At 40.7% G+C, this 25,482-nt stretch overlaps 1 protein-coding gene across 3 annotated transcripts in view; it reads right to left on the bottom strand.

The window, feature by feature from the left end:
- Positions 1 to 25,482, bottom strand: part of PDE7B (phosphodiesterase 7B) — a 162,583-nt gene that overhangs the window by 70,725 nt on the left and 66,376 nt on the right. For all 3 annotated transcript variants that reach the window (XR_014509847.1, XM_083435043.1, XM_083435044.1), the window contains exon 2: positions 13,225 to 13,285. Coding sequence is in view for 2 of the 3 variants with exons in the window: in XM_083435043.1 (XP_083291169.1) it covers positions 13,225 to 13,285 (61 nt within the window). In the remaining variant the exon portion in view is untranslated. The remainder of the gene's footprint in view (positions 1 to 13,224; positions 13,286 to 25,482) is intronic.

Below are 25,482 nucleotides of genomic sequence, written 5' to 3' on the forward strand. Positions count from 1 at the left end.
CATCCATTTCCCTTTGAAAGGAAAGGCAGGCTTTAAGTTGGCACCAAACTGTCTTTTTGGCTCTCAACTGCCTTGGCCTCCTGCCTCCCAACAGCTCTCCCACAACAAATTAGTCAGGACCCACAAAAGTTGTTAAAAATCCTTTGTCCTTCCACTCCAGTCATTTTCATTCCACTGTCCAGACACTATTCTTCAGTGATAACCTCCTGTTCTGCCATGTCAACAACTTAAATGATACCTCAGTCAGAGGTTTTGCCGAAGGTTCCATCAGAGTTTACCCACTGATACCTAAACAAACGAGCCCACTGTTACATATTCATTCTTTCTGTAGCACCAACACTGGGAATGGGAATCCCCTGGGTCTCATTGCAAAATGGTCAGTACATGCATGAGGACCTAGTGCTCAGATGGATAGATTGGAGAGAGAAGAAACATAAAAGTATAATAAAACCACCTACAATAGCTTATTATTTTCTAGAGTTATGTGTGGTTATTGCTAAAAAACCTATAATCATAGGCCTGAGTAAGCTTGAAGAAAGATGGATGGGCTGAATATGCCTTTTAGATACAATTTTTGTCTTCTTCTGTGCCATAGTAGCAGCATATAAAGTGATTGATTGCAAACCAAAACACGAACTCTTACTTGTTTCATATAAGATGACTAGCACTTTGCCTCTGGCATTTTGGCACATGGTGTGAACCCTGGTTTAACATTTTTTCCTAGAAAGCACTTTGCAGCAGGAGTAAATGGGGCATGAACATTGTAATAGTCAGAGGAAAGCAAATGAGGTACTTGTGTGCTTATTTGCTTGGAAATGAGATAAGATGTCCCCATGATATGATATCTTCATTGTGCTTTTGGATTTTGAAAACAGAAATGAGGCAATGAAAAACTCTGTTGAAGATAAAAACACATACAGATGAAGTTTTTTAATATTTGTGGACATGAAATCCCTAAATATGCAGAATAAACTTACTGCTTTCTCTAGTCGGAATATATTTAGAACACGAGAATTTCATTGCTGGGTCACACAGAGAGGTCCAGCTAGTCCTCACTTTTGTTTCCAACAGTGCTCAGCTCCAAATCAAGTCTAGTTAATGACAGCAATCCCTTATAAAGGGGTCCCCAACCTTTTAGGGTCTGGGGGCACATCTGGAGAAATGGGGGCACATCACTGGAAAAATGTTGGAGGATATGGAGTCATTTTACCCCTGAGCCATCTGAAGGCAGCCTTGCATGGGGAAGTTTTCTTAATGTTTAATGTTTAATTATGTTTATATATATATTGAAAGCTGCCCAGAGTGGCTGGGGCAACCCAGTCAGATGTATAAATAGTAAAATTATTATTATGGGACGTCCCTATTTTCATCGGAAATGTTGGAGGGTATGCACAGATACCCTAGCAAAGAAAAAGAAGAAGACTAAGCAAAGTATTTAAACATATCCTAAAACACAGACAAAAAGCAAACAAACCAAAAGATGCCCAATTAAAAATAAAATACAAATATTTGTAGGGACAAAGGGGGTGTCTGAAAACACTGCAGTGCCTGTGAGCCCCCAACAGAGCTGTATCTGAGCATACCCCCCTTCAATTACAGCTACTACAGCCAAGTACAGCTAATCATCATGGATGGACCTTTCCTTCATAAATATGAGCTGCTAGAAATTATCAGATAGTTAAAGCAATGTATCCTCTTCTGTTCATGTTTTGTTGCATGCAGTACGTGGTGTAATGTGTAGTTTGCTCCTCAGGCAGGGTGGCTGAGAGCGACAGCGTGAGGCTGGAGACTAGACCCAGAAGTATACCAAGGCTGAAAATCTGCACGGGAGACAAGAGAAGAAAGTATACTAAGCCTGCAAACCTAACCCCAAATCCATGCTGCTGGAGCAGGTTATGATTGAGTGAATTTTGCCACCTCTTGGCTTCTATTTGTGATATGGAGCCTAAAAGCTGCTGCAGCAGCCATGAAAAGCACAGAAGAAGAAGCTATTACTGTAGCAATAGCTGGCACAAGACCTGAAGCACGCCATTACCAGGCAAGAGTGAAGGAGGGTCATTTATCTGCTGCATCCTGGGCTTATCTATTCCCCAGAGAGAAATCTAATACATGCCCCTCTGCTGCATAAGTCAGATTTGGGGGAGAATCTGCTGCTCACCCTTTCCCAGTGCTTCTCAGGATTGCTCTTCCTGGTGGGAATAAATCCCTAGTGATCAGTCACAACATGACCATGGCGTCTCTCTCTCTTCACAGCTTCAGTTTAGGGTTGAATTCCTACTGTACAACAAAGCTTCAAATTGCAGGATGTCAATAACATGAGGCAGTAAACCAGGGACTTTGGCCATTTGTAAACAACTGCCACTTGAAAGCCTCTTACTCTACCTTCCTCAGATACTACTGTGTGGGTTTTTTTAAGAGCAGGTAAGAGCACACACATTCTGCTTCTGTTTACATTTTTTACAGGCTTTATGTCAGGCAAGATAACATCGGCAGCTGCTTCTTGCCTTGTTTCAGGCTCTTTCAACCATAGGCAAGTTCATAGACTAAGATAATGCAATATGTAGGACTTAAATGATCCTTTTCCTTTGGCTAAACACATTTTCTTCTCCCAGCTGAGTCACAGGTGCTGAAGAGGTGCTTCACATGGCATGGGCTTGGTCCTCCGTTTATTACATAATAACAACTAATACTTTGGAAATGTATGCACTTTTATACAAAAGTATTAGTGTAGGAACTGTGCAGTACCCTCTGTAAAAATAAATGGAGTACCCTTTTTGCTGGAATACAACCATTGAAAAGTGTGGGATTATTGAAGAGTACTGAAATGCCCAATGACTAGTTTAAGAAAACAGTATTAAACTGCCAGTCAACTGTAAGCAAAGGCCACGATTTTGAAGCAAGGACACTATGTTCTCTGGAAAAAGCTCAAAATTAATACAGCTTCCTTTATCCTATCACAAAACATGTTATAACTATTTGATCTAGGACTTAATCTCTTTAATTTATTCTACTTTACAGCAGGGTTTTTAGTTTTGCCATTTAAAGTTTGAGAAACTGAAAGATGGATTGTTTTTTTGTAGAATCTGCACTATCACACTTTCCATCTGGTAAAACAGGTTTCTTAGGGTTGGGGTGATTGGGTTTTAATCAAGGTTCAGTTAGGCAATTATAGACTCTGGACATAGTGGTCATTTGGAGGAACTTCTTTGGATGGTAATGTGTGTTACTTCACTTTGATACCATTGTGGCAAATTTTGATGCTCAGGAGCTCATCATATTCCCAATGCTATACCAGCTGTGCTAATCCATATAGACCCCAAAGAGCAGAAGCACATGACACAGTACACAATTTATTATGATAAGATGACAGATGGAACAGTGAGTTGGCAAATGGTGAAGCAGTGGCTGGACTTGGGCTTGGGTTCACATTCCTAATAAGCAATAAGGAATGATTTAGTAGTATGATCAGGGTGCTGAACATATTGCAGTTCTTGAAGTGTTGCTGTTCCACTACTTTACTTAATAAGCAACACAGAATGGCACACAGTGCAATGCTATCAGCTGCCATGCAGAACGTGAATGATATTGCCATCTATCTGTTTTTATAAATAGGAAGTCAGTCATGACTCTTCATTTTCCAGTAGATTCTTAACATTCCAGTACCATTATCTTTACAACAGTCTGGCTTCCTCCAGCCATACAGTACTTCTAAAATAAGCCTTTGCATGCTTTTACTGAAAACGATGGAAACATTTTGGCTGCAGTTTCCCAGTTCCTTTAAAATAGAGCAGCTTAAAGCAGGATTTTCCAAACTGTGGTCCATGAGTTTCATTCAGGTGGTCCATGCAGAATAACAGGAGCATCTGCTGCTCTATCCTTCTTAGAACCTGGTACTCTGCCCAGAAGGTAAGCAGGATGGGCAGGAAGTGACAGGTGGAGAAGACACTTGAAAGGAGTGGAGAAGATTGTCATCAAAGTTAATGGGAGGCTAGAATTAAGAAGTTTAACACTGATTCACAGCATTAAAAGTTGTATTCTATGGAATTCTATTGTGTGTTCTGCTCTTCTCCCAGGTTGGGTAGGTAGAAAGGGTGGCTATTTCAGTGGTGTATCAGTAGCATTTCTCCTCCTTTGCTGCCACGTAATTTGTGTGGCGGATGGCTCATCCCAAATCTTGGGAAAATAATGAGGGAAATCATTTTATGGTGATTTTGTTTCAACAACTTCAAAAACCTCTTGCCTAGCAATAACCCTCCCTTAGTGCCTTGCATTGCTACATTAATTACAGTAAACTTCTTGTGTCATTTTAACAGTGTACATTTTGAAACAGCTGAAGTACCGAAATGGCTGCTCTTTGACAGAACATAGATCCCATCACAGTACAGGGAAAGTAGACTGAAATAAAAGTCCAACAATGATGCTTTCTGCCCAAAGTCTTTTGAAATTAATTATGGTGACATTTCTTTCCATAACACATATTAGATAGACTTCAAAGGCATATAGTTTGTTTTCGTACAGATGACAGCAGATGAAATTAGACAACCAGATTTATGCTGCTGCAATTCCTTCTGTCATTAAAAAAATGGAAATATGTTAATAATTAGAATCACATGGGTTTTAATTCTTCTGGCTCCTAAATAATAAAGCAGATGACATGTGCAATTCCCTAAAGAGTCCACTGAAGAAAATCTGCCACAACAGTAAATAGCCTACATAACAGAAGTATTGTGGGTCCACAGGCTTCTCGTCTTTATTTACCCACGTAACAAGTCCCCCCCCCCCATATAACATCACATAACTACTGGGTCCTGCTACAATCCTTTTGGGTGGGACCTTATGATGCTATACATATGGAACTGGACCATCCGAAGAATTCATAGGTCTGTCTAAAGGCCTATCCAATCCATAATTCTGTTCCCATAGTGTCCAAGCAGATGCCTGCGGGAAGCCCACAAGCAGGGCATGAATACAACTGTACTCTCTTGCTCACACACCCCAAGAGACTGGTTTTCAGAAGCATGATGCTTCTAGTTTGAGAGATAATGTAATAGCCACAGGGCTGCTCCTGGACTTAAGGGGCTCTCAGTATGGTCCTGCTGCTGTCAATTCCCCCTGCCAAACTACTGGACCCTCCGCCCCAATCCTCTTATTTGTGGCAGTAGTGCAACTAGTATCCTCTTCCCTCCCTGGCTGCTTCCCTTGCCTATTCATCTGGACTCTTCCACAGCTGATAGGGCAGTGGAGAAAACAATCTCCTCAATTCACCCTTACAGTGCCTTGGTGCTCCTGAAAATGTGCCCTGCGGGCCTGGGGGAACTTCTGGGACCCTCTGGAGGTGGTGGTGGGGCTTCGAGGAAAGGGAAAATCAGCAATTATTGCCTCATCTGCCTCACTTGCACCAGTGGGGACATCTTGTGCATGGAGCAAGAGGTCCTCCTGGATCAGACTTGTTTCTGTGACCAGAAAAGCAGGTCTAGATCCAACCGAAGATGTTGCTGAGCAGAACCTATTCCTATAATTTCAGTAGCACAAGCCCATGCTTGTGCCATGGGAGTCTTTTTTTTTTTATTAAGAAGTGAAATAGCAGATTCTAACAATTTAGTTGAAGAAGCAGCCATGGAATTTGTCCAGTGCTAAACTATCTGCTCCTGGGACACAAACAACAACAATAACAACAACACTTCATAAGCTTTGGAGGCATTATTCATGTCTGTTTAGTTTTTTCATGGTTTTCATTACCATCTCTTTAAAAACAAACACATAATGCAAACAACAAAGTACAATTTATGTCACTTTGTAGCCTTGCCTCTTTTCCACTGAGGAATCTGATAATTTGCCACAAGACAAAAAGCACAATCAAATAATCATTTGCGATTTAAATCTGTGGCATGAGGCATTCCCAGTAAGCCAATTGCTTCCTGTCAGAAAAATCCCTGTCCCAGTTTTGCCTTTGGGGAGACTCCAGGGAACACTCCTAACATTCTTTTGTTAATATTTATCTGCTTTTTAAAATTAGTGTTTATTAAATATTTCTTCATTATGGGACAAAGGTTAGCTATCTTAAAACAAGAAACAATTAAATACAATAACATGAACAATGAAAATACTAAAATCTGTAGTAGCATAACTATTGGTAGAAAAATGAAACAAATCAGAAAACTTATATAACTCATAGAAAAAAGCTGTATCGTGTGACCTGTAAAAAGGTGTTAGCAGAAGCACTACAAGAAGATTGGTGGAAGGAGATTTTACCACCACCTTCTCTTTTGGCAGCTCCCCACTCTCAAAGCTTCTGAAGGTGGGCCTTCCTAAACAGGGATGGGCTGTGATGTGGGGGCATTGCAAAAAATCAGATGGAGACACCTTTAATGAATTGCAAAAAAGTCTTCTACTCACGGGCATTGTTAGGGGGTGGTATAGGAGGGCCAGGTGTTTTGTACCAAGCCCCAGAACTCCTACTCCTCCCCCCTTTAAAAACTATTTATTTTATTTACTTTTAAATGTGAGACCCCAGCCATCAGCCATCTTCAATCCACCCACAAGAGGCATCTATATAAAAAAATTAACACATGCCAATTTTGTCATACTCCTGTGTCACAGCAACAACCCTGCTACTACTACTCCCTTTCTGCTGGCACTTCTCTGGATCCAAGCCATGGAATATATACCCTCACTTGTTAGTATAAGTGGCCATTTTTAGTTCTATCCCCAGGGATCTAAGAACAACTCTTTGAAGGACAGGGTGCAATGTTTTAGTGGATACACATACCCAGAAACGCTAGGCATCTTGTTATGTGCAAATCCCACCACTTCACATGTTAAGACATGGGTAGGCAAACTAAGGCCCAGGGGCCGGATCCAGCCCAATCACCTTCTAAATCCAGCCCACTGATGGTCCAGGAATCAGCGTGTTTTTACATGAGTAGAATGTGTGCTTTTATTTAAAATGCATCTCTGGGTTATTTGTGGGGCATAGGAATTCATTCATTTTCCCCCCTTCAAAATATAGTCTGCCCCCCCCCCCAAGGTCTGAGGGACAGTGGAGCGGCCCCCTGCTGAAAAAGTTTGCTGACCCCTGGTTTAAGATGTTAACTTTGAAAGGTTCAGCATGTCAGACAGCCAGGATGAACAGAATGAATGCTCAGCATACATTGAGCATAGAAGAGCAATGTGGGGTGCATGCATGTATGTGTTTAAATTCAGTTTGGCCACTAATTGTTGGTCTGAGAACAGGGGTGTTACAAATATATGTGTCCCTGCGATCATCTGTGAAATGCTGGGCAGGGGTGGGGGTGGGTTATGGGAGAAGAATCTGCTTCACTGTGGAGCATAAGAAGACTCATGTCCTCCCCCATATAGTCATATTGTGGTCAGGTTATCCACGCAGGCACTGGAGACAGCCAGGCTAGATTATCTGACATAACACAGGACATCTGGTTTACTTAATACTTAACAACTGTAATTAATTGGCATCAATTCAGGAAATAGCAACAGTCTTACAGTTTCGACACAGCATCTGTGGGGAAAAGCTTCTGCACAGCGTTCCCTCAGATCCCAATTCGTTTATCCAATACGTGTCTCTTTAAGTATTTCTAAAACAAAATTAATCTCTCTCAGATTATGCAAGGGCAGCGTTGCCAGTTGCCACTAAGCAACGCTAAACAAGGGGCAGCCCTTTTTCTGCGGTAGTAGTCTAGTGAAATGCTCCCTTCCTGGCACTATCTGGACTTGCATGGTTCTGATGAGCAGAAAGAGCAGGAGGTGAAGGGTGGGGAGCCCAAGCTGTAAGGGAACATTAGAAGGAAGACCAAGCAACTGCAGCAGAGGATAGGGGTGAGGGAGGGATCTGGTGGGCCCAGAACAAAGGGGAGCTGTAGTAAGCTCAACAACTGGGACTAAGGCTGGCTTATCCATTATGCCATTGAAGCAATGCCTGCAAAGGGGCTCAGAGAGTCCTGAATTTAGCAAACTAACTTCCTCGTGAGGCCAGCCTGGTGATGCCTCGCTGGGGGGGGGGGGTCATTGAAGAAACAATGGTACTGATGACCAGTCATTAGCCCTTCATGGGAAGACCCTTGAAGATGTGAAATGGGAGTTGCCAGGGTTGCAGGGGGTGTGATGTCACCAAAATTAAAAGCAAGAGGCTTTTGAAGCATAGGTTACCAGGGTGACACGGGGCAATGGTATGCCCCGCGGAGGGAGAAGCGACAAGAGACACTCTTGAGGTATAATGATCTGCACCCTCTCCACTGAAAGGTTCAGGTTGGAAATATGTGTAAATAAACCATATTTCATAAAAGCACTTGTGCCTTAATTTTCTGAAGGAAACGGAAACCCTGGTTTAGGGCTAAGGCCCCTGGAATCTCATGCACCTCTTGGCACATTCATTCAGAATGTTAGTCATTGATGCATTGACTGCAAATAACAGGAATCCCTCTCTGCTTGCCCAGCTCAAAAATATTCTACTCCACCCCTGGGACACACACACACCCAGACAGCATTCTGTACTTACTGAGGATGCTCAGTCCCCATTGGGGTATTCTGAGCCTCCTCCTCACAGACACCCTTAAACTTCTCATTCTAAAGATTTCTGTCCTTCTGCAAACCTTGAGGTTCCCAAGCCTGCTGAAGATGTTCCATTTGTGTGTGTTGCCTTTTCAGTTGCATAAGGATTTACACTTGGATGAGTTTGCTAGTAGTAAAAAGACGAATGGTAGGTGATGAAAATAACAGGTATTTGTGCCAATTGACAACACACAAGAGCCCTGTTTTTCGTTTCTTTAGTTCGGAGCAGAATTTTGAACACAAATGTATTTTGACATATAAATCTGCCTGGCTTTCAACATTGGCAATTGGCCTTACATTCAATGGTGATGATTTATAACGTTCTATTAATACGGTCAGAGCCATTCTGATTTTTCATCCTGAGTGAAGAGCCCTTTAGAAACTCTAGGGATTGTAAAATGCCGAGGTTACTGTTTTATTTCTGGGTCTTACAAACAAGAGGGGATCTCAGTTCTACTTTACAAGTTGCTTACCAGACTAAGCTGCACTTCTTACAGATACCGTGATCTGTTTTCATCCAGAGAAACAGTCTGGAAGGGCAGGCTTCTTCAGGCATAAAGGAAGTAGCATGCAATGATTTGGTATGTCAACACAAATGATGAGCAGGAGCAGTTACTGTAGAGTCTGTGTTAGAGATGAGAGAAGAAACCAAAAGCTTGACAAAGGTGAGTGATGACAAGTAAACAAGCAAACACCATGCATGAGAAGAAGTGTGCATCTTCAGAGTGAAAGGGGGAAATAATTTGAGATCTGGAACAAGGAAGCTTATTTCACAAACTAGATGATGGGATAACTAAAATCTGCAATGTGAAGTTGGCAGGAGGGAAGTAGGGACCCCAGAAAGAGAGGAATCTCTGCCTAAAAGAAGAAGTCAGGCTAGCAGCTATGGCTGTGTGATAGAAGAGCAAGTTAGCAGAAGCAGAAGCAACAGCTTCAGAATTTGACAAACCTGTTGCTATGGCTACCTAGCCTACCAACCAACTTTCAGACAACCAGAACGTACTCAGAAATACAATTCATGCTGCGTACAAAGGGGACACTGCATATACTCATATTTGCAGAAAAGTAGATGGGGAAAAAGAGCTTGATATAAGATTATTACTTTTATTATTATTAATGAAAGGCAAAAGCTTTGTTGCTGTTTTCTAGATTATAAGAGGGATAAGACTGTGGAGGATGAGAAGATTAAGATTAGCCAAGAGATTTTGCTTTTCAAGGCCAGACAGCAAATGGCACTTCTAAGCCAAGATGTGCAGAGCACTTTAATAGCTACAGCAATATGGGGATAGTGGAATACATTGCATAGGCAGGGTTATTTGTTTAAATTGACAAAAACTTAAACTTGGGTTACCATGTTACTCTGACAGTAACTTGTTTTAAGTCTGTTTTAACACTGAATTTTAAACTGTTGTAACCCACCCTGTGACCTGCTGATGAAGAACAGGTAATAAATTAGTTGTTGTCGTCATCATTATTTGTTAGGGTTAAAAACAGGAATATTAGCTTGAAGAATAATATGGGAGGGGGGGGTACCCAATCACAGCTAAATTAAAACCTTGGGTTCCATTTTGTTAGTTCCACACTTTCAAGCCTACCTGGAGCAATCATGCAGTTCCTCCACCATCAATTGCTGCCCCCTCCGGCAGCTCTACTGCTTATTAGTAGTTCACTTACATCCTACAACTTCAGCTCTAAATATGGCACTCAGAGCAGTTAACAAACATGTCAAAGGTTGACATCATCAATGCCAGGAGAAAAACTATAATCATTAAAATACTAAAATAATATTTTATAACTAAATCACACCAGAGCCCAAACCAAGCCATTTTGAGGTGCTGCTTAAATGAACCAAGTGAGGAGGAGTGCTGCATCTTCCAGGGCAATCAGATTTGTGACACCAACACTATCTCCAAGGCCACCTCCATCAACTTCAGCATTGAGAGTTAAGCAGTGGGCTGAGTGGTCCACAAATAAAATTCCAATCCTGCTTTTGGAATCAAGAGGTACCACTGTACACTCAAAATTAGACAACTGCTGGATGTGGCACCAGGTCACGGAGGATCATCTCAATAGGTCATGGCCATACCACTTCCTGCAGCCAATCAGAAGCAGGACCTTCCTGCAGCCAATCAGAAGCGGTGCTTTAGTTTCTGAACGTTTTGGAAGTCTAATGAACTTCTGTAACGAATTCCGTTCGACTTCCAAGGTATGACTGTAGTTGTAACCAGTTAACTAATGAGCTGATTAACAAAATTAGAAGCTCATAACTGTTACATAATGAATATGCCCAAATGGAGGATAATAATTATTCTAACTAAAGGACACAAATTATTAATTGTGTAGAACACAATGCATGGTACAGCTGCACTTTATCACAGAGAGCAACTTGAACTAAAGGCCACAGTTTTATCAATGCCATTAATGAGTTATTTGTACCACTGTTCTCTTATTCTCTGTGAAAAACTGTGTGGACTGTTTTGTGAGAACCGTGAAGACTTATTGCCAAATTACACACAATGTATATGCACCCAATATAGGGAGGGGGAAACTGACTGACTAGCTCACACAGATATTCAGGAATGATTGTCTACAGGGCAGACCCAGAAGGATGACAACAGTGCACCTCATTCAGTGGTACCTCGGGTTAAGTACTTAATTCGTTCCGGGGGTCCGTTCTTAACCTGAAACTGTTCTTAACCTGAAGCACCACTTTAGCTAATGGGGCCTCCTGCTACCGCCGCACCACCAGAGCATGGTTTCAGTTCTCATCCTGAAGCAAAGTTCTTAACCCGAGGTAATATTTCTGGGTTAGCGGTGTCTGTAACCTGAAGTGTCTGTTACCTGAAGCGTATGTAACCCGAAGCACCACTATATTGTCACCTACAGCTCCCGGCTAAAACTACTCCAACGTATCATCAGTGATCTACAGCTTATTTACAATGTTACTTCTATCTCACAGGCATTGGGTAGATCCCAAGAGCACTTTATAGCTGCCCCAACTCCTCAAATGCCCCTCTGAGGGAAATAGAGTGGGTTTATTCTTTATTTATTTATTAAATTTCTACACCACCCTCCACAGTTTAAAAAGCCATGGATTGTTTAATTAGCCAGAGGTCTGGGAGAAGACAAATGTTTTTGCCTGGAGCCTGTGAGGAAGGTGCCAGGAAAGCCTAGGGAGAGCATTCCACAAGTGGGGAGTGGTTCCTTCTTTTCTCATGGAGGAGGCACACAAAGAAGGGCCTCAGATTATGATTGCAGGGTGTGGGTCAGATCAGTTTAGATTCAGCCGATCCATTGCCAACCTTACTCTATCCCCAAAATACTTCATTACAGGGCCTTGTGCTGGCTATTGCTGGTGAATTTCATTACCAGCTTGGCAAGAGCCCATATCTTAATAGGTGCTGTAGGAACTTCTGTCACTGTGGTGGTTGGCGCTGCCCTCCCTCCCGACCGCTGCCAATACAGTTAGTGTAGGGCGGGGGTGTGGACCTCTGCTGAATCATAACCTCTGCCAGCAGCATGAATCAAGTGCTAAGATTGTTCTGTCACACTGCCACCTCTCTGACATTGCATATAATATACAGTGGTACCTAGGGTTAAGTACTTAATTCATTCCGGAGGTCTGTTCTTAACCTGAAACTGTTCTTAACCTGAAGCACCACTTTAGCTAATGGGGCCTCCTGCTGCCGCAGCGCAGCTGGATCCCGATTTCTGTTCTTATCCTGAAGCAAAGTTCTTAACCTGAAGCACTATTTCTGGGTTAGCGGAGTCTGTAACCTTAAGCGTATGTAACCCGAGGTACCACTGTAGATTCCTGGACTATTTGGAAAGTCTGAAAACATGGATAAAACAATTAAAGACTGAAGTTTTCACACATGGTCTTTCCTCTTCACCAGTGCAAGCTGGTCCATTAGGGTGAATGAGGTACCAACCTCTTTCTGTCCTCAGCCAGGTTCCCCACTTGCCTGCCTTCTGACCTAGAACCAGTTCACTGGCTGTCAACTTCCTTCTCCTTAACTTCTGTTTTGCCCCTTGTAGAACTCAGCAGGGCCAAAACTAGAATTGGTTGGCTCTGATTGTCACTGGCTCCGGCTCCACCTTCTGTTGGCCTCTCATCCTACCAGTTGTATTAGGCACCAGCCCACATTGTCTCTCCTCATATCAAATTAACAACAGTCCCAATTGACTTCTCACTTCAAATCAGCACACATCAGACCGTCAAAGTTAAGCTGCTTTAGATACGAAACAGTTTGTTGTTAAACAGAATTAAAACTGATAAAAGTAAGAACCTGTACTCTTTATGCTGCCTAGTTAAAATAATAAAAAAGCAAGTTGATGCAAAAATGAATAAATAGATGCAGTTCCAGCTATGCAGTGTCATGTCACAATCTGCATTTAGATTTTGTAGCCAACAGTCAGAAATCACTCTGTCAACAACTTTCTACAAGTGAACTGAGGGCTCATTATAATCAATTAGTGCTCATATGCATTCACTATTCATACCAGTTGCACCAAAGCCAACTATACATCCAGAAGAATTATGGCTACCAACCAACCTCATTAAAATGCAGACACTCTTTGAAAAGAAACACCTCATTAAAACAGTGCATATTTCTCCACATACCAAACTCCAGATTAAAGAGAATGGACTCCACTTACCTAGCATGCGAACACATTTGGCACTCTGCTCTGGGCTATCGAATGAGATTTCTCCACACCTCTGGGGAAAAGAAAGGAGAGGAACATATTCAATGCAAAACCCAGTATTTAATCCACGTTAGCTTTACAACTTTTCCTGCTTTTGTTTTCCATATGCCTATTCCTTCATCCAAACATTAGAAATCAGTGTCATTTTAGAAGCCAAAGTTCTCTGTTAACCAGAGCCTTTTCATTAAGTGAGAAAATATGCCTTGCTCATCTCCTCCTTTTGCCTTGAGATCAGGCTAATAAGTAACCCTTGCACTTTGGGATGCGGGGTGGCGGTAAGCCTTAGGAAAGGAACCTGGGTTTCTCGTCTATTTTGCATTTCTTTTCAGTTTGGTTTGTCATCAGTGTTTTGCTTGAATAGGAATTTAACCATTCGTTTCACTGAACATATCATGGGAATTTATAGGACTTTAATTATCAGGACATTATCTGCACTGTATCTTGCAGTATGTGGAGATGCTGGAGCCTAAAGTGCAGGATGGTTGCTTTATTGTCGTACAAGGTCAAGGTGGCAAGGCTTCTGGTATTTACACCTGGCCTGGTTAATCCATAGTGTTCCTACTGCCTGCCATTTATACATTCCTATTTCCCTTCTAATGTTGTATGTTCCCATTTCCCTTCTATTCCTGCAGAAGGCTAATGGAAATTCATGATTTCAGTTGAGCACAGGTCCATTTCAGACACGTCACAATCATTGCATTTTCTTCAATTGAAAAATTTAACTGAAAAAAATCACATATTTGGAAAAAGTCATATACATCATAGCGGTAAAAAATGAATTAAAAGGATGACAATAACAATTTTGATCAAAAGTGTATGGAACACCAGCCTACTGAAAAAACTAACCCATAAACTACAGTTGTTAAGCGAACAAAAAGAAACGGACAGCTTCACAAAGATTTGGCTTAACTTTATTATGTATGCAATTTATTATGTAATCAGCACCCCCCCTCTCCGCACAGCATATAGCTCTATATGGCTAGAGTGATCGCCCAATAGAAGAAAGGCTTTGGGTTTCAAATCCTTTCCCTGCTCACACTCACATTTACACAAACACATACTGTTCTTCATTATCCAATAAAGGAAGCATTTAGTTCATTAACAATCATCCTTACACCAGATTCGCTGGAATCTCTAATGCTGATGAATGTACTTGAGAAATATTGTATTATTTTCTATTTATAGATTTTTATGTCTTTATTTTCTTTCTTCTTTTTTGTCTTCCTTTTGTTGACACTTGATTCTTCATAGATATAATACTATGAGGTCTCACATTAGAAATGCTTCTTATTTGTTTTTATATTCTATACATTGAGAGCTTATAAGTGTTCTACATTGCTAAACTGTTAGATTTTAAAAAGTGAATAAAAATTATAATTATAGAAATGATTTTTTAAAAATATTGGGGAGTTCCAAGATGGGCCTCCATATATTTTTTACTCAGCTGAATGGAAGAGTTCCAATGAAGTTTCATGAAAAATGGATTCATTCCTCAAATATGTTTTAGGAGCCATGGCTCTACACCGGTGAGCTCATTCAATATTTTCCAAGAATGCAATACATTTTACTCTGGTTTACCACAAGGAGGAAATGGACTATACAGTAGAACACTGTTTGGTCAAGAAAATCATTTTTTCCTTTCCTATTTCACAGTATTTAATAGGCTTCTTCATTCCTACTGATCCCCCACCCCCATTTAATAGAACAGAACTTTAAAAGATGCATACTGTATTGAAGTTATTAGTGCCAGAGGAGAAAGATAGCTGTATATTTTACTGGAAACTGTGTATGGGGAGGTCTGTTCTTGAGCAAACAAATACTTCGTTAATTCTCATTTGATTTTTCTTTTGCATTCACTATTATTTATAAGCAACAAACATTTTTTCCTACTCTCACAAAGTACGCCTTTTGGATTCTTCATTTTGACACAAGAATAAGGTCTGTGTGAAGGACCTTATATTTTTGTATGTTGTGGGAGTAAGAGAGCAGCGGCTCCTTCCAATCCTCCTTTGCTTTTCCTGTGCTATTCCTCTTTTTACCTCAATGTGCATTCAGGACCCTGTGCAAACAGTGCTCTGAATGCATGAAGGGCAGTGTGGAGGCAGCAATCTGTCCCTCCAGCCACCCATTAATTGTACAGGCTACAGCATCAATTTATATCGCATGCAGTGGCATGACAACTTTGGCTGCCTCCCAACGGCTATTAGAAGGGGTCCTCTGATTTGATCATTCCACTTGCCATGGCAAGCATCTCAGACCACACCTGGGTACTGACAAGCTAGAATGTGTGCAGAGGAGGGTGACCAAAGATCTGGAAACCAAGCCTCATAAGGAATGATTGAGGGTTCCTGGGTATTGTTAGCCTGGAAAAGAGGAGAGGAGATATGATAGTCATCTTCAAATATCTACACACAGAATTGTAGAGTCGGAAGAGACCCTGAGGATCATCTAGTCCAACCACCTGCAATGCAGGAATATGCAGTTGTTCCATGCAGGGGATTGAACCTGCAACCTTGGTGTTATCAGCGCCACGCTCTAACCAACTGAGCTATCTAAAAGGCTTTCACATGGAAGATGGACAAGCTTGTTTTCTCCTGCTCTGGAGGCTAGGGCCTGAACCAATGAATTCGAGTTACAAGAAAGGAGATGCCTACTAAACATCAGGAAGACCTTTGATACTAAGAGCTGTTTGACAGTGGAATGGATTTTCCTAGGGATGTTGTGGACTCTCATCCCTTGGAGATTTTTAAGCAGAGCTTGGATGCCCATCTGCCATGGATGCTTTAGCTGTGATTTGTACATTGCAGGAGGTTGGACTAGATGACCCTCTGGGTCCCTTCCAAGTTTACAATTTTATGATTCTATGACATGCATTCTATGAGTCTGTGATTACACTGTGTTCTGGAAGGACGCCAAGTCTCTCTGAAGTGCAATGTGGCATCCATGACAAGACCCCGCACTTCATCTCTTGGAAATCTGTAGAATCTTGGCTGTCAGAAACATTTTAAGCAACACCAGTCAAGTGATTGTGTTTTGTTCCACAGCTCATAACTTCCCTAGATTGCTGGCTAGTATTTATGAGACCATAACATAAACAGTAGCATTGGAGAATTCATGCTGAAGTGGATCACATTCCAATGCTGGTTATGTAGGAATTGTTGGGAATCTGGACTAGACTTTATTTAATCTCCATTGAGATGGATGGTAAATTTAGGGTGTAGCAGGTCACACGCATAATAAATCCATGTGTAATTTAGTTTCTATACACAGGAACGATAGATGATAGCTGCAGGAAGGCATGACTGGTATTACATCAACGAAGCTGACAAATTCAGTACTAGCAGCAAAGACTAACTATTAGCACACTACAAAAATCCTTCTGAACTTGTTGGAAACATTGAACCTCCTATCATGAGATCTGCCCAAACCAAATTCACACAATCTTCTCCTTGGTTTTTATTTCAGCAACACTTACTTTTTTTGGTTATTTGCCCAAGGCTAACAATTTAAAGTAACTGCACCAACTTTTATAAATAGCAAAAAAGTTTTTTTTTAAAAAAATCGGCACACTAAATACAGTAGCATCTTATAATAAATCCAGATCTTCTGTACAAATACCACAATTCAAATATTTGTGGGATCCCTCTCCAGCATGTGACCAAATGGGTAATTTATGTTGAACAGAAGAGCATTTGTAAAGGACTTGTTGCCTCTCCAGCCCAAGATGCTCCCTGCATGTGAAACTAACAATCAAATGTTACTTTATTCCCTTCAGTTTTGAAAATGGTAAGCCAGGCCATGGAACAAACTCAACTTCAATGCAGAGCAAAAATGAACCCCAGAACTTCAAAATGTAATATGTTCCCAACAGATCATCTGAAGCCACAAAATAGCAAGTGGCATTTTGGGGGGAGGGAAAAAAAAAAGGAAGCATGCATTTCGCTGCTGCTGATGATAAACATCTGAATGCATTTAGAAATAGCCTCAATGAACTGAGTACAAAATGCTGGTATTTTTCTTCCCTCCCCACTCGAATTGCTTAAGAAGCAATACTGCAAATAAGACTGTTACTCTGCACCTATGCAAGGCAGTGCTCTGTGTTTTATGTGGATAATGTTTTATTTCAAAGACAGATGAGTAAGGCTTTCCGTAGTTTCTGTTATTAACCTCCTAAGATGTGTAGTAATTATTTGTTATCCTTTATATTTCATGTATACTACAAATCCTACAAAATATTTTCAGCATTATAGCAGCACTGATAAGAAATGAAGACACAGATAGGGCACACTGCACATTTAATGCACCTGGCTTCTGCCAAGGAATACTGGGAATTGTAGTTTACCCCTCATAGAGCTACACTTTCCAGGATTATTTGAGGGAAGCCATGTGCTTTAAATGCATGGTGTGAATGTGACGTAATCTTCCTGCACTGATACATAATTTTTTCAAATTTGGAGTATATTTTTGAGATGGGGAGGACTGAGTGGTATGGGGAAATGCTTACAAAGAAATGTGGTTCATATGTATATAAAGTAAACAATAAGGCTGTGACTCTGTATGCATTTAGGCTTCTTATCCCACGGGCTCTACAGAGGATTGCAATTGAAGTGGGCAGTGAACCACATGTGTTCTGTGCCACTTTTCCCCATTTATTCCTGTGAACTACAGAAAACACATTGTACTTTTCCAGTTATGGAAGTGCAAATTACCCTATTGGGTACAAGTCACCCTACTGGGTATAATAGAAGCCTGTTTTTATTCTGTCTTAGAATTGGTTACATAAATTAGCAAGAGTTAGTTAGCCTACATTAAACATGCTCGGGCTACTATTATTTCAGAGTTCTGGAAATTTACTCATTGTTTACATGGAACAGTAAACCACTAGGAAGATGATTAGGGTATAAACTTAATCCCCATCTTCTTCTTTTTTAATTGTGATTGGCAAGCAGGTTCAATAGTGATGGCCTAATGTTATAAGAAAGCAACACAGGCAGGCCAGGCATCTGAATTGCCCCAAGTTTGGATTTTCACATAGGCATGTATAAATGTCTATTGCAAGTGTATACCAGAGTGAAGACTTGGCCCTCCTCCATTTTATGGTTTTAATTTTCTTCTTATCTAAGGAGACATGCTTGCTTGTAGCTAATTAGAACAAAATGTAATGATATATATCCAACAGAAAAATAAAAATAGACTGTAACTTGCTTTTTATGGGTGCATATAATTTTATTCCCTGTTTCAATGCATCTCACAAAGATCAGACGTTAAAAAGGAGTCTGTATTTAAGGCCAAACAAAACCCCCACCAACCTCTTAGGACGGCTACTCTTGCCATCTGGATGTAATGTAGTCCAGTGAAAGGATAACAAAGTTATGGTTTGGGTTTATAATGTTTTCTTTAGTGTTTTATGTGGTATTTCACAACCCATCGGGGCCTCCTCAGTTAGTACATTAGGAAACATCCACTGCAATATTAAATTCACTATGTGAAAAATTACGGTTTGCTAGAATCAAGTATTTAAAGGAATATCCCATTTAACTGATTTGGATCTCAGTCTTTTGGAATAATTTTAACTTTTAATGACCAAATAGGCAACCAGTTTGTGAAAAACTGAGGTTTTATCTCACCAATACTACTCAACTATCTTGGTTTGGCTGTCTTTATACTTTATTAGACCTCCGAAATGTGGAACATTGGCTTCCCAATCTTTCCTCAAAATGCATTACATATATATACTTTAGTTCTTTATCCTTAAAAAACCCAGCACCATCATAGAATTTGTAATAAAATCTTTTCCACTTGATACACTGTCTAAAATGCATAGTGGTGTATTCAGTTTATAGGCATGGAATGAACAAATATGCAGAATTATTTAAAAGTGTAGACAAATATATTTATTAAAACTTTACTTATCCAAGTATTTTAATAATACATAGGACTAGAAGTTATCAATAAACTTCAATAGTCACTGAAATCTGTACAGTTCCTTTAGGGAAACTGTTATATCATTAACATTAACTGCCTTAATTTGAAAACCAGATGCCAATCTACCATTCCTTAAAAGATGCAGAGGACAAGAAATTGGCTCTCTGGTCAGGGACGTCTTTAGTAGGCTTGTTTGAGCATCCTCTGAATCTTCTCTGCTTGTCAAGATATTTGACAAGCAGGACATGCAAAAGACAATGTCACGGTTGTCCCTGGAGACCTGGGTCCTGAAACCAACTGCTTTCTGTTGTCACTCTGGCACAAAACTGTCCTCAGAAACTGGTTGTGGAACTTTCCAACCCTTTTTAGCCCTCTCAGCTTCTGCCCTGAATGATTTCAACCAATCTTAAGGTTCCTGCTAGGCACAGTTGCTATTGCTTCCTCTCAGATTCTTCCCTACCAGAGCTTCTTCCTCTGAACTTGGCAATGCCGTTTTATATATCAGTCATTATTATCTGGCCAATATCCTTCCACTTCTCTATCGGCCAATTCATTGGCCTATGTTCATGAAACAATTAGAGCCAATTGGTTCATTAAATGACCTATCAAAACCCAACCTTCTGGATTTTCCTATCCATTATATAAACTGAGAGGTCTAACTGTGAACCATTTAAGGCCTAAAACAGCTTCCATAGTAAATGTAGCAACTGTGGCCAGCATGTTTGTCAGGTACACTGTGCCAACAATAAGTTTACCCTACAAAGTAACTGCTGGGCTTTAGTTATGTAACTTCTCACTGTTACTCACTCATAAACACAACAATATTACATATATAACTATTGTTATTTCTATATTTACATAACATATTTTACCTCTTTTTTTTAATTCTCCACACAGCTTGAGATCTAAAGATATACAAACACATTATTCTATATTTTAAAGGGTGGCAACAGTTCAGTATTAATTTATTCATAAACCTACTCTATGTGTTCTAATTTAAGAAAATCATATGCTCATGAAATTATGGCTGTGAGAATCTGAAATAGTTTAGTTAGATTTCTTATTATGCTTTGGTGGATCTTGAGTTCTCCAATCAACTAGAATGAACTGTAAGTGCATTGTGATGCGTTAGAGAGCCTTGATAAGTTAACTATCTTTCTACTCTTGCTAGCCCTATTTGGATGTTCATTATACTTGCATATAAGCTGTGAGGGGGAGAGTGGTGCAATTTCAACTCTACCCCCTCCAATGCACCACTTCCGTCCAGTCTGCAGCCTTTAAGTATGAGATTGAAGATCTGAAGTGGGGGAGATTTCTCTACCTGTGGAGTCTCTCTTCATGATTTAGAACTCTGCACAATCAAAGGCAAGACTTTCACCCCAATCCAGTTTTATACACACACAGTTCTGTGTCACTAATTGAGGCAGGACGCGCTGTGCATTCAGATGCACTATTGAATACACATACCATAAAAAATAATATGAACTATTACTACATATGAACTCTTAATATTATATTATTGATTAAATGCATGTGTCACCTAATGCACAATATGTCTTAAGCAACTTAACAGTTAAAACACACTTTTTAAAAAATGCATTAATGCCAAGTTATATGTACAAAAAATGCATATGTTGGGATAAAGTACAGTGGTACCTCTGGTTAAGAACTTAATTCGTTCCGGAGGTCCGTTCTTAACCTGAAACTGTTCTTAACCTGAGGTACCACTTTAGCTAATGGGGCCTCCCACTGCCACCGCACGATTTCTGTTCGCATCCTGAAGTAAAGTTCTTAACCCGAGGTACTACTTCCAGGTTAGTGGAGTCTGTAACCTGAAGCATTTGTAACCCGAAGTGTTTGTAACCCGAGGTACCACTGTATGCATAAAATACACAGCTTAGTCAATTTAACATTAAAAAATTAATCACACTGAGAAAAATTGCTTTGCAAAAAATGTGTATATTAAGATATATTTGCATCCATTCTTTCTCAGTCACTTGCCGAAGAGGTTTTGCAGGGGGGTAACAAATATTCACCAAACACCCCACACCCACAGTTTTCACTCTGCACTCCAAATGAAACACACGTAACTTAGAAGAAGGGCCTTGCAAAATATCCTGGATAATGCAATGCATGTTGCCTGGAGGAATCCAAGGCTACCAGCAGCTCTGTGCCAAAGATACTAAGCACTGGGTAAACTCAAGGTTCCCTTCATAATGAAGATTAAGTACTTAAAAGTTCCCAGCCTTCCACTAAAAAGACAAGACAAAAAAATTCTGGTCACCAGGATATATTGCCAAGGCTGCTCTCAATGCAAGTCTCTTTGAAATGCACCCAGACAGTTGCTCCCTATAATCCAACAGGGTGTCTCAAGCCTGACACCTTACAAAATCATCTTTCAAAGAAACCCAGAGAACCCGGTGGGTGGGGGCGGGGATACAGGACCCGTGGAGAAGCTGTCTGTCCTTACCTCACCTCATTCCAGTGGCGTAGCGTGGGGGGGTGCAGGGGGGCCGGCCGCACCGGGCACAATATCTGGGGGGGGGGGGGCGCACTTGCACTCGCAGCTCTCTGCCCCTAGGGCAGAGGGGGCGCAAATTACTTGCCTTCCCCCGGGTGCTGACAACCCACGCTACGCCACTGCCTCATTCCAAACAACTGAAGAGCCCTTAAGAACTTCCAAAGCCATGAAATGGGATGTTTGAAGACTGACTGAAAACAAATTTATTGTCTCCCAAATACATAACAAGTATGCCTTTTTGGTTTCCAACGTCCAGAAGTGAAAATGAACACTTAGGGTACAATCTTACATGCACTAACCTAGAATCAAGACCCACTGAGCATGCAGTGCTGTTCCTGATGGAAACTTCCCACTTTGTCCCCACTTTGAAGCCAAACACCAAATCCCCACTTGCAAGTCACACATGCATTATTCCATAAAATTTCTCTACCTATGTTTTCAAGCACATTGTGCTTGTTTCGCCTTGTCATATGGGGATAGGGAGCCGCCTTACACCAGGCTAGACCAACCAGTATTAGCTACACTGGCAATAGCTCACCAGGGTTTCAGATTTGTGTGATGAAAGGCAAAAAACAGTGGAACAATTTTATGCAATCTGGTGGGACTTTTAATCTTAAATTTCATGCAATGACCTGCACAACTCCTTACTTGCATCTAAAAAAGAAATATGGTGCATACAAATCTATTTTGTCCTACTGTTGCCACTGGCCAAATGGGTTTAGATATATTTCACAAAACCTGTTTACCAGAGGAAAAAGTGAACACTATGCGCGACAACCCCTCTTTCAAACTGCCTACACCTCTGCAAAGACAAAGAAACCCAAACACTCACCTGTCTCTAGCCTTTCTGCAGTACAATTTTGTTGCAAAATGCCAGGAGTTTTCTGAAGGTTTACAATTAAATTGCATCAGTTTTACAAGTGTTTCACTGTGCAGGCAGAGATAGGTACTTTGGAACAGTGACAACACTCAGAAACACATACACATTGCTTAAATTCACCTTATAGGCTGTTTCCTCTTACTTACAAATGCTGCACAGAAAGTGAAAACTCAGACCAGCCAGCCTGAGAACCCACAGCACCTACAGATAATAAGTGGAGGATCATTGTTTTCTATTTATCCCATCCTTTCACGAAGGAGCTCAGAGGTGGCTTACATGGGTTCTCCTAATTTTATCCTCCTAAGAACCCTGTGAGGTAGATTAAGCAGAGAAGGAGTGATGGGCCCAAGGGACACCCAGAGGACTTAATGACTGAGTAAGCTTTTGAGCCTGATTTTTCCCTTGGTCCTAATTACAGTAAGATAGCCATACTGTTCTTCACTTTTTAAAAATCTAGCTAGATGAAAAGAGTTCTACAGCAGGAGAGCACTTGGCCTTCAATGATCCCCCTCCCCCAAAGCTACTAAAGCCACATGGATGCAAAGAAAGGAGGGGGGGAATAGTTGCTTAGCACTAATTACATCACATAGATTATCTAAGTGGTGCTCATGATGTTTGCAGAGCTTCAGTTGCATCCCAATCAACATGCTATCTTAGGTGGTATCGCATTTCCCCCAAATACAAACACATTGCTCTTTTAGTGCTATTGGAAATGCAACAATCCCAGAAGAAAAGTATTACCCTAAGCCAAGACAGTGTGGGTAAGAAAGTGGAAACAAATGGTCATAGGAAGCCGCCTCAGCCGTCAATCTCAGTATTACACTGACTGGCAGTGGTTTTCCAGACAGGGGTCTTTCTCAACCCTATGTGGAGTTACCAGGGATTGAACTAAGGCATGTGCCATGTCACTAAGCTATAGCTTTGCACTGCATTTGAACCGAACTGAGGAAACCCTGATCACGTGAGAAAAGACCAAGTATCCCTTCCAGATACTTTAGCCATTTGAAATGCCTATGAACCCAAAAGATTATTGACTTGGAAAATGGAAAATTAGTGCTATATGGATATGGACAATTAGTAGAAATAATATATATATATAAAATTTCTAGTTCTCATGATCGCTGAGAAAAACTTGGAAACAACTCTGTAACTCCCCTTCCTCCATTTCTTTTGCTGAAATACTGCTTTTTTAAAACATCTGCTTTAAAAAACAAAAAAAGGAAAAAGGCAGAATTCTGGAAAGAAAATTAATTATTTAGAGCTAATGTATGGACACACATTTGACCTATACAGCCTGGTAACAAAGATGTCTGCTTCCTGGTTGGGTTTTTGGCACAGTTTACATGGGAGGCTGAAAAATACTAGTTGCCGCCCTTTGGCTCTAAAGTCCCATAGCAGCTGCTGAGAAAAGTTTCTGTTCAGCCCATGCACACCTGGCCCAACCAATGTAAGGATTAGGCATTCTTGTCCAAACCTATTATTGTTGGTGGCTGTGACACAACCACACACCTTTGACAGCTGCATTATGAGGACAAAGATTTGTCTGTATGAAATACAGAGTTCAGAAAGAGAAAACATCTTTTAATTGCAAGTCTAGTCATGTTCTTGTCTGTGTGATTTCTTGTTGCACATTATTATAAATGGGGAATCTGTGCGCTTTGAAACCAGTAGGACTCACGAGCCAGCTCTCCAGGAGGTGGCTGAATCCTATTGTTTGAAGTCTTTGTACCATGTTCATTGGCAAGGACCCAAGAAGCCCGACTCAGTTTTAGCTGGAGGGTCAGAGAGAGTGCTGCAGTTTACAGCCAAGCTTGGGAGATGAAACTGAGAAATAAAAATACACTGCAAGTTATATGATGGGTCAACAGGGGGAAACCTTTGTTCATTATAGGATTGTGTAAATGAAGCAGCACAGAATTCCCCAGAGACTGCACTGTTTAAAAAGCAGGTGATTGGTATGTTACAAGAAAGAACATAAAGAGAGACAAGATTAATATTAGATGTAGTAAAATGGCTGTGGCGAATAAATCAGAATCTTATGGCAGTTGCCAGAATCTTACAATTGCCTAGATGGAGAAAGATGTTCCCTTATTATACTCAGTATGAATATTTTCCCAAGTACTGTATGTTATCTTGGCTGAGTTGAAGCTGGGGGTACTTTTCTCAAACATTTTCAGTAGCAGTGACAAGTTCCCTTCTTTGGGGGACTCTGGGGGATTGGGAGATGACATCAAAAGGAAAACATAGTATTATCCCATTCAGAGTGAGTGCTAAGTGAATAAAGGAAGCATTGCACCCACTCTGCATTGGCTTCACAGTGCCACACGGGCAAATCTGACTGGACAAATAAGTGCATGACATCATCAAACCCACTACAGGATCCTCCATTTGTCAGGGGTCACTATTCCAAGGAAGACAATAGGCCCGGTCATTAAGAAAATGAACCAAATAAGAAGCTTATTGAAAAACCAATGGACAGTAAACAAGGGTGAGTAAGAAACATTCCAACTCCCCCCAAAACTCTACTTTTGTCTTTTAAATTGAATCAAGCAAACAGCTGGTACAGTCCTCATTTTAGTCAGACCCCATGCATGATATTTCAAAAGTAAATAGGACTTACTCCCTAATGAATCTGCATAGGATTTCTATCCAAGACATCTTTTTTGGCTCAAGAATTTTTTTTGGGGGGGGCTCAAATAACCCAATTAAATAATTTAAAAAGAAACATATTTATCTAAAGTGAAAGTAAAGTATGTACACAACTTAAGTACAAATGCATTTTTTCAAACTGCTTAAACTAAAAAATAAAATAAAATATCAACCTCCAACCAATGCCCCCAATCCTAAAGTACATTCTGGAGACTATAATCAATGGTCTGTATGA

Source organism: Podarcis tiliguerta (genome assembly GCF_965153285.1).
Source record: "Podarcis tiliguerta genome assembly, chromosome: 3".
In the NCBI taxonomy this organism is placed as follows: domain Eukaryota; kingdom Metazoa; phylum Chordata; class Lepidosauria; order Squamata; family Lacertidae; genus Podarcis; species Podarcis tiliguerta.